This window comes from Oncorhynchus tshawytscha, linkage group LG04 (genome assembly GCF_018296145.1).
Source record: "Oncorhynchus tshawytscha isolate Ot180627B linkage group LG04, Otsh_v2.0, whole genome shotgun sequence".
Classification (NCBI taxonomy): Eukaryota; Metazoa; Chordata; class Actinopteri; order Salmoniformes; family Salmonidae; genus Oncorhynchus; species Oncorhynchus tshawytscha.
In genome coordinates, this window is record NC_056432.1 from 65,874,097 (window position 1) to 65,887,569 (window position 13,473).

The window sequence follows — 13,473 nt, forward strand, 5'->3', positions numbered from 1 at the left end:
TGGTTGATGGGCAGGCCGAAGGTGTCCAGCCCCTCATCATTTCTACCTAGATCATCCGTTTGTGGCTCGATTGCTTTATTCTGGATGCATATTGGATTATTCTGAGATCGATTACATTATACTGAAACAGGGCCCGGCCCCTAACGAAACAGATCCACAAAACTCGTGAAGTGAGATTTTCTTATTTTACCATTGATAAAGCCTATTCTTTATCAATTCGAACACAATGGCAGACGACGAATTGGAGGCTATCAGACGGCAACGCATGGCCGAACTGCAGTCAAAACATGGGGTAAGGAGAGAACCTGAGGGGACCAAAAATGCATAGTTCCGACCATATATGGAGATCCACTGTTCAGTCTGTCGCTAGCTAGCTAGTGTTAGCTTTATAGTTCAAGTTTATAGTATTTTAACCTAACGAATTCTCTATTACTGTTCATTGCATGTTTGCATAGCAGCCAGATAATTCTGTACTTAACTAGCTAAAGTAGTTATAAGATACTGTAACTAGATAGCTAGCTAACGTTAGCTTGCTAACTCATGCCATAGTGAGAAACGAATTATACTACCAGTAACTAGTAAGCTATATAATGTAATCAGCATTTATGAATAGACGAAACAAACGTACATTTAAGTAATGAACAGGACAATGATCAGCTAACTAGCTGACTTTGGCGCTTGCGTTGACAATCGCGTGCCCGCCCTACCACTCCCCTGGTGCGAGTGCATGTGCCCAGGTGTTTAGGTGAACATGTGCGAGAGTAGTGTGAATGTCAGTTTTTCAGACCTAGTTTGTAACAATAAACTGAACACCATTGTTAGTAGCCCACCCTCTGTCTGGATTATCTAGCAAGCCTGTTTGGCACTGATTTCTACAGCTCATTAAGCAAAACACTTTACTGAATAGATATACCTAGATTAGCCCAATATTGGACTAAAGGTGCCTAAAATCACACCTTTTAGTCCAAGGACCTTACATGTTCTGTTTAGAGGTGAATTGGCTGTGGCAGCCAAAATAGTCACCAGAACTTAAAGCCCTCAACCTTCAAATCACATTTAAATAATTTCAGAAATGCAAAATGTACACATTACTGTATTCTGTTTTAACAGTTGCAGCCAATAGTATTTTTCAGTGACAACACGTTTGTGGCGTCCTTCTGTTTACGCACAGGTGTTCAAAGCGCAGAGAGCTAATTAGCACAACAAGTGCTTCTCAGATTTCTATCACCTGAAACAGTCACAGAAGATAAAAATACATGCACGAGAAGTGTGGGTACTTGCTGAGCTCGTGCATGTGATTACATGGTTCTGCTCATGCTTCATGTGATAAAGTCTGAACACATTACCAGCGCTTTGAAACATTTATGTAATTATACTTTCCTGTGGATATATTGTTTCACATTCCTACTGCCGGTTAAGTACATTATAATATTTTATTCAAGATTCTAGCTTGTAGAGGCCGTGAGAGGAAACATTCTTGACTGAACCGCTCATTTCTGCCCAACTTAGAATTCAATGCATTTCAACGTCCGGTTTTCAGGCAACTGCACGACAGAAGTCAATGTATATCTTCTGATGGAGTTCAGTCTAATTTTCTTAACATAACCAAAGGAGTGCCACAAGGCTCAATACTAAGCCCTTTACTGTTCATTATTTACATGAATAATGTTGGTCTGTCCCTGAAGAAGAAGAAGAAGAAGAAGAATAACTGGGGCTTACATCTCCATGCAGATGACAGTTATTTATTCCCGTGCCCCCTCAGTGCAGCAGGCCATTCATGACCTTCAGCTTGGCTTTGATTCAATTCAAGAATTGCTTGCCGGTCTTAAATTAATGCTAAATGTTGATAAAACCACGTTTGTTTTTCTCCAGGTCTCGTAAAATTGATGCATAAGACCTTGAGAGGAGCCCAAAATTAGCTACGTCCCCATTTATAAGTAGCTAGGCATTTGGATTGATGATAAGTTGGCCTTTAAAAAATGAAAGAGTTGCAAGTAAAGATTGATTATCTGTATAAAAATGGTGATTTTAGCATGTAAATCTTGGTGGGGAAAACTCATTATTATGATGTTTTATGTACGCCAGCAAAGCCACAACACTAAACAATATATTAATTGCACTATAACAGTGACAAACACTACCCACAAACTGTTAGGGCCTACATAAATCAGTCCCAACTGCAGAGCTTTCTTTTCAGCACCATGGGGTGAATCCTTACCACCGCTACACCTGGCTATCAGCTGAGCCTTGTCTGGCAGCAAAACAGTTAATTTGGCCACATTTACTGCCTTTTTTAAAAACATAGCTTATATGGCTGACTTGCTTAAACAGATGTGGTTTCTACTGACAATTGAGATGTACGAACTATGGCTTAAAGGAATGATGAGCGGATAAGAGGAAATCTGTAATTTTGACTAAGACATTAATGAGCGAGGTAAGATGGATGTAGTCAATATTCAGTGCCTTGCGAAAGTATTCGGCCCCCTTGAACTTTGCGACCTTTTGCCACATTTCAGGCTTCAAACATAAAGATATAAAACAGTATTTTTTTGTGAAGAATCAACAACAAGTGGGACACAATCATGAAGTGGAACAACATTTATTGGATATTTCAAACTTTTTTAACAAATCAAAAATTGAAAAATTGAGCGTGCAAAATTATTCAGCCCCTTTACTTTCAGTGCAGCAAACTCTCTCCAGAAGTTCAGTGAGGATCTCTGAATGATCCAATGTTGACCTAAATGACTAATGATGATAAATACAATCCACCTGTGTGTAATCAAGTCTCCGTATAAATGCACCTGCACTGTGATAGTCTCAGAGGTCCGTTAAAAGCGCAGAGAGCATCATGAAGAACAAGGAACACACCAGGCAGGTCCGAGATACTGTTGTGAAGAAGTTTAAAGCCGGATTTGGATACAAAAAGATTTCCCAAGCTTTAAACATCCCAAGGAGAACTGTGCAAGCGATAATATTGAAATGGAAGGAGTATCAGACCACTGCAAATCTACCAAGACCTGGCCGTCCCTCAACTTTCAGCTCATACAAGGAGAAGACTGATCAGAGATGCAGCCAAGAGGCCCATGATCACTCTGGATGAACTGCAGAGATCTACAGCTGAGGTGGGAGACTCTGTCCATAGGACAACAATCAGTCGTATATTGCACAAATCTGGCCTTTATGGAAGAGTGGCAAGAAGAAAGCCATTTCTTAAAGATATCCATAAAAAGCGTCATTTAAAGTTTGCCACAAGCCACCTGGGAGACACACCAAACATGTGGAAGAAGGTGCTCTGGTCAGATGAAACCAAAATTGAACTTTTTGGCAACAATGCAAAACGTTATGTTTGGCATAAAAGCAACACAGCTCATCACCCTGAACACACCATCCCCACTGTCAAACATGGTGGTGGCAGCATCATGGTTTGGGCCTGCTTTTCTTCAGCAGGGACAGGGAAGCTGGTTAAAATTGATGGGAAGATGGATGGAGCCAAATACAGGACCATTCTGGAAGAAAACCTGATGGAGTCTGCAAAAGACCTGAGACTGGGATGGAAATTTGTCTTCCAACAAGACAATGATCCAAAACATAAAGCAAAATCTACAGTGGAATGGTTCAAAAATAAACATCCAGGTGTTAGAATGGCCAAGTCAAAGTCCAGACCTGAATCCAATCGAGAATCTGTGGAAAGAACTGAAAACTGCTGTTCACAAATGCTCTCCATCCAACCTCACTGAGCTCGAGCTGGTTTGCAAGGAGGAATGGGAAAAAATGTCAGTCTCTCGATGTGCAAAACTGATAGAGACATACCCCAAGCGACTTACAGCTGTAATCGCAGCAAAAGGTGGCGCTACAAAGTATTAACTTAAGGGGGCTGAATAATTTTGCACCCCAATTTTTCAGTTTTTGATTTGTTAAAAAAGTTTGAAATATCCAATAAATGTCGTTCCACTTCATGATTGTGTCCCACTTGTTGTTGATTCTTCACAAAAAAATACAGTTTTATATCTTTGTTTGAAGCCTGAAATGTGGCAAAAGGTCGCAAAGTTCAAGGGGGCCGAATACTTTCGCAAGGCACTGTAACTATTTGTTGAGCACTTTTGAAATGTACAGCAACAGATTTCAGAACATTGGCCATTCTTACAGTATTATTCCTGTACACCAAGTCAGAACCTTGGGATAAATAAAGGGGGTATATAAGCAGACAATGAAAGCTAATACAATATTCAATGATGACATTTCTCTAAAACAGGCTATAGGCTACATGTGCACCACCAAGTCAGAACAGTAGGCTAAGTTATGAAGGGGAAAGGGACCAAATTATTAGGGTGAGGCACATGGACTAGTAACGGCTTACTACACAACATACACTCAGTATTTACTTTCGTAGCTACATTATGCATATCTCATTGGCATATTGCATAATTTATGCAGTTTAATAAAATACATGTTTGGATTCACCATTGTGCTGTGCTCACATGAACAGGAAGGTGGCGCGGCAGTCCTTCTTGTGGGCAAATTTTGTCATGAAACATTGTCATCAAAGTCTGGATTTATGGTGCTTTTATGACAACTGGGAACTTGGGAAAAAAACAGGGTTGAATCATGACGTCAGTGATCTTCAGGTCTGAGCTTTAGAAAGAGTTCTCGACTTGGAATTTCGAGTTGGATGACCGTTCAAAATCTTTTTTCCCAGTCAGAGTTCGTTTTTTTCCCAAGTTCCCAGTTGTCTTGAACTCACTGAAGTCTGAGATTTCCCCCTCCCGAGTTTCCAGTTGTTTTGAATGCGGCAGAACTCATGCTGGATTGATGGTATGGCCAATGTATTCAACCTTTTCTGGCCCATGGTGTTGCGTGTGAATGTTTCTCCTTTTAAGCTTGGAAAAGATACCCTTAAACTCAGACTTGGACCACACACCCTCTCCACCGAATAGCAGGGGAAGCAACATTGTGATTTATTTGCAACGCTTGCAGTTAGCCACTGATTCCTTCCAAATCACACATTGATGAATTTGCGATTTCCAATTTGTTGTGTAATATTTATGGCCGATGAGCACCAATGCGTTTTATCTATAATATCTCTTCATATGACAAGGCTTGAAAAGGATTTGTCAGTAGACGTGTCGACGTGATTCATGATGATGACTGCTTGCTAGCTAAGATTTTGAAAGTATGATGATGACATGTTATTGATTGGACGTGATTTGACGTCATTGTATCTGTGGCCAATCACCTTGAGCCTTCTTGTCCCCATGTCCCCGTGAGTGACAGAACACTGAGCCAATCACATCGCAACTAGTGAAGATTACCAACCCCTACGCTCAGTATTTTCTGCTCTGACACTCCACCACAAAGCACTGAGCTAGGCTGAAACACCTGCATTTTGGAGCTGCCTTACTCAAGAAAGCAAAACATGACATTGTTTGCAAACTGATATGTGACACGCAATAATGCAAAAATAACATGTAAAACAGCCCAAAAAATAAATAATTATATATTTAGAGATATCATGGGTCGCCACTGCCTATACAGAAATAAAGCTAGCCACAATAAGGATTAGCCACAATAGTGGACTTTGCGGTTAGCCTTAAATAAAAGTATGGCATAATTCTATTTGTATTCATTTGTATCACTGTCAATGATATACTTTTATTTTGAAGGCAAACCGCAAATTCCACTATTGTGCCTAATCCTTATTGTGGCTAGCGTCACAACCCGGTCCGGTCGGTCGAGCCTCACTAGCCAGTTGATGCTAGCTGGCTGCTTATAACGTTAGCTTTGGGCAACAGGGTTAAGTAGCTGGCTAGCTTTTTATTTTCATGAACTGAAGTTCAATTTCAATAGGCGAACAACAAGTGGCAACCTAGCTAATACTTACTCACAAGGCTTCCTAAATCATTGCTAAGAATAATGAAAAGGACTGCAGTTTGTTTCTACTGGTCATTGTTTTCAGGCTGGTTGTATTAGTTCTAGCTAGGTACCAAGCTAAAGCTAACTACCCCAGAAGTTGCGATCGAAGAAATTATGCTTTATTACCAACGTGGTATTGTAAACACATCGTTTGTGGCCAGGGTTTGCTTGTTTGCAGATTTTTTTTTACATATTTGACAGTGCTACTGTATATTCTTTGACACGCAAAGACCCAAACGGCGTTCCATAGTATGTATGTTGTGAAGCTAATAGCAGTAACACTATCAATGTGTAACTCTGGTAGGGCAACATCTGATAAATAGCACACTTGGTAGTGTGTACCGGTGCTCGACCAGTCGGCGAAAGCCAACATCATCCACAACAGAGAACGGTTGATTGTCAAGGGCAATGAATCCCATTATCTTGGCTTTAATGGATTCGCCTTTGAGTTGTCTCGCTGAAATGTTCTTAGTCTTTCGAATGACTGCTAGACTTTTTTGACTGCTCGATCCACACAGCAGACATTGTGTAGGCTAGGTTAGGAATGCTGTGTTGCACGTGTAGCGCAAAATTTTACGTGCCGTTATATAGGTATGCATAGTATCTTTGACATCGGTTTTTAACATCAGTGTTAAACTAGACATCGGCCGATACCGATGTTGGCATTTTTGAGCTAATATCATCCGGTTCCGATATGTTCACCGATATATCATGCACCCCTACTATCCTCAATAGGCGCTAAAGGTTGTTAGCGTCTATGAATGGGTTAAACCTAAATATGAGTGACATGATGACAGAGATTATCAATCAAAAGATTGGGAATGGGATGGACATAGTCACACTAGGAATCCTTTCATCCAACAGATGTTTTCATTGAATTTGAGTTGCTAATTTTTCAGAGTCTGTCTTGGAACCAAATGAATCCGGGGGTAAGCTGCTGTACAGCTACTGTACTGCACATTGTGTGATGGCGGTGACATGGCAAAAGGCTGTATAATTAATGACCTGGACTGAGCAATGCAGCATGTCTGGGAGTTCTGCTTGTGCTCCATGAGAAATGTGACCCAAGTATGTTTGCAATAAAATGTTTGAATGCCAGACCGTGGAGTATTGTGAATGGTTTGGGACATGGTTATCAAGCTTGTATTATTTTGAAAGCTTTTGTGTAAAAATATTTTCCAGAAACCTGTAAATATTAACTTTCTATTCTACTCTAATACAGTCCAACTCCCTATCCCTGTCCTCGAGGTAGGCTAGATTTGAAGGAACCGGGTAGGTGTAATCAATACAGGGATGGCTCCACCCAGTCTACCAATAGGTTCCTTCAGATCTGCAAGCTCCAAAGGAGTAGGGATAGGGGAGGGGGCAAAGGGTTGTTTTCTGAACCACGTTTTGGTACAGGTTAAACTGTGTTGTTCAAGGATCTAATCCCATTGTTTTATAACGCTTTGCCATGGGTGTGAAAAATGAATATCAATATTAGGATAGGCTACTCTTCAAGAGCGAGCTGATTTGCGCTCTCAGCATGGCTGTGTGATACAGTAGCCTATTGGCTAATGCAAATAAAAAACACATTCTCTCAAATAGCCCGTATTCAGTGGCTGGTCTGTTCTCTTGTTGTTGTTTTAAAAATAAATATTTATTTTATGCAATTTAAGAAAAAGGCAGAGCAATGTGTGGACTTTCTGACTGTCTCTTTCTCCTCTCGCTTCCCAGGACTCTTCAAATGACCAGCAAGGGCAGCAGGAGGCCAAACAGAGGTTAGTTTTCATTATCGATCTTTTATTCCTGTCATGCATTCACAACTCTGCGCTGAGTATAGCTACATTTCAGAGACACAGATGTCTCCCTTGATGTTGGTTTAGTTCACAGTAGTTTGCTAATGTTGCATGTCTTGACCTGCAGTTTGCAGCTCTGGTTTATGAAGAACTATGTGACAGACTATTTATAAAGCTAGTCAATGTGATAAAACAATTGGCTTCGTTAACACAGGCTGCATGTGTAAATGCAGCCATTGTGGCCTATCTAATCTTCTGTTCGGTCTTTTCACAGGGAAACAGAGATGAGGAACTCCATGCTGGCTCAGGTTCTAGACCAGTCCGCCCGCGCCAGATGTAGGTCTTTCATATCCCCCTGGTTTGAACGAATCATTGATCTGATATTGGAACTTTCGGTATCTACACATGGTTAGCAATAGGTGGCGCCATTGCCTAAACGTCTGCTATGTGTTGTTGTTTTGCAGTGAGTAACTTGGCTCTGGTGAAGCCAGAGAAGGCCAAAGCAGTGGAGAATTACCTCATACAGATGGCCCGCATGGGCCAGCTGGGAGGAAAGGTGAGAGAACTGGACCTAAAGCAATGTACAAAACATTAGGAACACCTTCTTATTATTGTGTTTGCCCTCAGAACAACCTCCATTCATTGGGTCATGGACTCTACAAGGTGTCAAGTGTTTCCCAGGAATGCTGATGTTGTTACAATGCTTCCCACAGTTGTGTCAAATTGGCTGGATGTCCTTTGGGTGGTGGACCATTCTTGATACACACAGGAAACTGTTGAGTGTGAAAAACCCAGCAGTGTTGCAAAAATCTGGCACCTACTACCATGCCCTGTTCAAAGGCACTTACATGTTTTGTGTTGTCCATTGATCCTATGAATGGCACACATACACAATCCATGCCTCAATTGTCTCTTGGCTTAAAAATCCTTCTTTAACCTGTCTCTTCCCCTTCATCTACACTGATTGACGTGGATTTAAGTAACATCAATAAGGGATCATAGCATTCACCTAGTCAGACTGTCATGGAAAGAGCAGGTATTCCTAATGTTTTGTAAACACTTTATTTATTTTTTAAACTGCTTGGACAAAAAAAGGCCTGCCGGTTCTTCCTCTTCACTAGTGACTGCATTGCCCCCTAGCAGCATACGCAGGACCATATTTTTCCTCGTGAATTCACATAATATTTTCAGATTTTTTTTCTTATCGTTTAACAGAAAGTTTTAAACGTTAAGAAAAATTCCCTATGAAAAGCACTGACTTGACCCATCTGCTATTGGCTCTTCCTTACATTTGGATTGTCTCTTTCAGATTTCAGAGACTGGTTTGATCGACATCTTAGAAAAAGTTAGTCAACAAACAGAAAAAAAGACAACTGTCAAGGTGAGTCCATGGATCAAATACAATTTCACAATTTCCGACAGGCTTTTAACTGACTGTGTCCCTTCCTACCCACAGTTCAACCGACGAAAGGTGATGGACTCAGATGATGAGGAGGATGATTGATGCGTTGAAAGGAGCCCAGGAGCCAGTTAGACGGCTGGCTTAGGGCGGGATTCAGGACATAGGTTGGAGCAGGGCTCTGTTTGTTGGCGGCCAAAGGCCCTGCATTAGTGATGTACCCTGGGATACCACATCCGCCCCTGTGTGCATCTGGAACTCGTTACTATATTCTCTCTTATATTAATTTTCACCACGTTTTACTTTTTCTCCACCAGAAGAAGCAGAACAAAATGCAACTTAGGGTATATTCCTGCTGCTGCATTTTTCGAGACTGCTTTGTGAATACTGTCTGTGTGCTGCTACTCAGCAATAGTGAAACCATCAAACTGGACAGAGCACATGGGTATAGTCATTGTTTTTTCATTCATTTTTGCTGACCTGTATCTTCAACAGTTTTACATTTAAAAAATAAAAAAGCCTTACATTTGAATGCTTATTCCACAAATAATCAACACAGTTTTATCATGATGATATTTTGTCTTTGAGCTGAGTGCTTGAAGACTCATTGATTGGTCATATGGGTTTGCACTATATTTGCTTTCATTAAAAAAAATGCAAGTATAATCACATAAGAGCAATGTTGTAAGAAAAAAAGTCTAAAATATAGTTTGTATTAAAATTTAGTCAATATTCTTTACAAGGCCTCCTAGGTCGTGTATTAGGCTATACGTTGCATTACATTGAAATGTATAGGCTTGACATAGTTGGTTTGACTCACTAGGTTCAAAGGCTATTTTCTGAAATGTATGCGATATGTGCTTTAAGAGGCTGAGATGTATTTGTAGCAGGATTTGTTAAATTATCTCAGTTGTTAGTCTACGACAGCACTTGACGAACTTCCTGCTTCACTCTTATTGTACAGGTGTATGGTGAGACCACAGATATATGAATGGTTGCTTCTATTGTACACCTGCCACAGGTAATACTAAATATCTGACAGTACATTGATGTTCTTACAAGCAAGATGTAACTGAATATTTGGAGATAGGTTAATGGGAGATTTGGTTTCATGTTCAGTGTTCACTCCAATAAATCAATGCCAGCATTGATAAAGCAGACAAGGAGTCATTCTTCTTGATCATAAAATAAGTGTTCCTGATATGATACACTAGAATACTATACTACACAGGCTGTATGTTTTTCCTTCCCTTGTAACCATAATTTTATATAACAGAATTTCACAGACGGTACAAAAAGAACACAACACGAGAGCTGTTAATATACAGCATATGGTAAAAATACCCCACACTACTATTCATATCCAGTCACTGTACAGTCGTGGCCAAAAGTTTTATGAATGACACAAATATTAATTTTCACAAAGTCTGCTGCCTCAGTTTGTATGATGGCAATTTGCATATACTCCAGAATGTTACGAAGAGTGATCAGATGAATTGCAAAGTCCCTCTTTGCTATGCAAATGAACTGTATCCCCCCCCCCCAAAACATGTCCACTGCATTTCAGCCCTGTCACAAAAGGACCAGCTGACATCATGTCAGTGATTCTCTCGTTAACACAGGTGTGAGTGTTGACGAGGACAATGCTGGAGATCACTCTCATGCTGATTGAGTTTGAATAACAGACTGGAAGCTTCAAAAGGAGGGTGGTGCTTGGAATCATTGTTCTTCCTCTGTCAACCATGGTTACCTGCAAGGAAACACGTGCCGTCATCATTGCTTTACACAAAAAGGGCTTCACAGGCAATGATATTGCTGCCAGTAAGATTGCACCTTCAAGGAGAGCGGTTCGATTGTTGTGAAGAAGGCTTCAGGGCGCCCAAGAAGGTCCAGCAAGTCTCCTAATGTTGATTCAGCTGCTGGATCGGGGCACCACCAGTACAAAGCTTGCTCAGGAATGGCAGCTGGCAGGTGTGAGTGCATCGCTGCAGCTGTACATAGTCCATCTGTAAATAGCTCACCCAATTTACCTACAGTGGGGCAAAAAAGTATTTAGTCAGCCACCAATTGTGCAAGTTCTCCCACTTAAAAAGATGAGGCCTGTAATTTTCATCATAGGTACACTTCAACTATGACAGACAGAATGAAAAAAAAATCCAGAAAATCACATTGTATGATTTTAATGAATTTATTTGCAAATTATGGTGGAAAATAAGTATTTGGTCACCTACAAACAAGCAAGATGTCTGGCACTCACAGACCTGTAACTTCTTCTTTAAGAGGCTCCTCTGTCCTCCACTCGTTACCTGTATTAATGGCACCTGTTTGAACTTGTTATCAGCATAAAATACACCTGTCCACAACCTCAAACAGTCACACTCCAAACTCCACTATGGCCAAGACCAAAGAGCTGTCAAAGGACACCAGAAACAAAATTGTAGACCTGCACCAGGCTGGGAAGACTGCATCTGCAATAGGTAAGCAGCTTGGTTTGAAGAAATCAACTGTGGGAGCAATTTTTTGGAAATGGAAGACATACAAAACCACTGATAATCTCCCTCGATTTGGGGCTCCACGCAGGATCTCACCCGTGGGGTCAAAATGATCACAAGAACGGTGAGCAAAAATCCCAGAACCACACGGGGGGACCTAGTGAATGACCTGCAGAGAGCTGGGACCAAAGTAACAAATCCTACCATCAGTAACACACTACGCCGCCAGGGACTCAAATCCTGCAGTGCCAGACGTGTCCCCCTGCTTAAGCCAGTACATGTCCAGGCCCATCTGAAGTTTGCTAGAGAGCATCTGGATGATCCAGAAGAAGATTGGGAGAATGTCATATGGTCAGATGAAACTTATAACTTTTTGGTAAAGACTCAACTCGTCGTGTTTGGAGGACAAAGAATGCTTAGTTGCATCCAAAACACACTATACCTACTGTGAAGCATGGGGGTGGAAACATCATGCTTTGGGGCTGTTTTTCTGCAAAGGGACCAGGATGACTGATCCGTGTAAAGGAAAGAATGAATGGGGCCATGTATCGTGAGATTTTAAGTGAAAACCTCCTTCCATCAGCAAGGGCAATGAAGATGAAATGTGGCTGGGTCTTTCAGCATGACAATGATCCCAAACACATCGCCGGGGCAGAGAAGGAGTGGCTTCGTAAGAAGCATTTCAAAGTCCTGGAGTGGCCTATCCAGTCTCCAGATCTCAACCCCATAGAAAATCTTTGGAGGGAGTTGAAAGTCCGTGTTGCCCAGCAACAGCCCCAAAACATCACTGCTCTAGAGGAGATCTGCATGGAGGAATGGGCCAAAATACCAGCAACAGTGTGTGAAAACCTTGTGAAGACTTACAGAAAACGTTTGACCTCTGTCATTGCCAACAAAGGGTATATAACAAAGTATTGAGATAAACTTTTGTCATTGACCAAATACTTATTTTCCACCATAATTTGCAAATAAATTCATTAAAAATCCTACAATGTGATTTTCTGGATTTTGTTTCTTCATTTTGTCTGTCATAGTTGAAGTGTACCTATGATGAACATTACAGGCCTCTCATCTTTTTAAGTGGGAGAACTTGCACAATTGGTGGCTGACTAAATACTTTTTTGCCCCACTGTACCTCATCCCCATACTGTTTTTATTTATTTACTTTTCTGCTCTTTTGCACACCAGTATCTCTACCTGCACATGACCATCTGATCATTTATCACTCCAGTGTTAATCTGCTAAATTGTAATTATTCGCCTACCTCCTCATGCCTTTTGCACACAATGTATATAGACTTTCTTTCTTTTCTACTGTGTTATTGACTTGTTTATTGTTTACTCCATGTGTAACTCTGTGTTGTTATCTGTTCACACTGCTATGCTTTATCTTGGCCAGGTCGCAGTTGTAAATGAGAACTTGTTCCCAACTAGCCTACCTGGTTAAATAAAGGTGAAATAAAACGCACAGTGAGGCGAAGACTTTTAGAGGATGGCCTGGTGTCAAGAAGGGCAGCAAAGAAGCCACTTCTCTCCAGGAAAAACATCAGGGACAGACTGATATTCTGCAAAAGGTACAGGGATTGGACTGCTGAGGACTGGGGTAAAGTCATTTTATCTGATGAATCCCCTTTCTGGAAAAAAGGGCATCTGGAAAAAAGCTTGTCCTGAGAAGACAAGGTGAGCACTACCATCAGTCCTGTGTCATGCCAACAGTAAAGCATCCTGAGACCATTCATGTGTGGGGCTGCTTCTCAGCCAAGGGAGTGGGCTCACTCACAATTTTGTCTTAGAACACAGCCATGAATAAATAATGGTACCAACACATCCTCCGAGAGCAACTGCTCCCAACCATCCAGGAACAGTTTAGTGACGAACAATGCCTTTTCAATCAT

The 13,473-nt window shown here is 41.1% G+C and overlaps 1 protein-coding gene across 2 annotated transcripts; it reads left to right on the forward strand.

The window, feature by feature from the left end:
• The first annotated feature begins 98 nt into the window (after positions 1-98).
• Positions 99-10,247, forward strand: pdcd5 (programmed cell death 5). Of its 2 annotated transcripts, XM_024419035.2 has the most exons (7): positions 99-292; positions 6,810-6,839; positions 7,627-7,670; positions 7,963-8,024; positions 8,153-8,244; positions 8,998-9,069; positions 9,145-10,247. In XM_024419035.2, the coding sequence occupies exons 1-7, from the start codon at positions 227-229 to the stop codon at positions 9,190-9,192; spliced, it is 414 nt and encodes a 137-aa protein (XP_024274803.1). In that variant the 5' UTR covers positions 99-226; the 3' UTR covers positions 9,193-10,247. The 2 variants fall into 2 exon arrangements, with proteins under 2 accessions (XP_024274803.1, XP_024274804.1); XM_024419036.2 differs by lacking the exon at positions 6,810-6,839 and having other exon boundaries at positions 100-292.
• The last annotated feature ends 3,226 nt before the right edge of the window (positions 10,248-13,473 follow it).

Coding starts and splice junctions, on each gene's coding strand:
- pdcd5 (XM_024419035.2), top strand. CDS start 227: ATGGCAGACGACGAATTGGAGGCTATCAGACGGCAACGCATGGCCGAA. Junction 8,245..8,997: donor TGGGCCAGCTGGGAGGAAAG/GTGAGAGAACTG, acceptor TGTCTCTTTCAG/ATTTCAGAGACTGGTTTGAT. Junction 9,070..9,144: donor AAAAAAAGACAACTGTCAAG/GTGAGTCCATGG, acceptor TCCTACCCACAG/TTCAACCGACGAAAGGTGAT.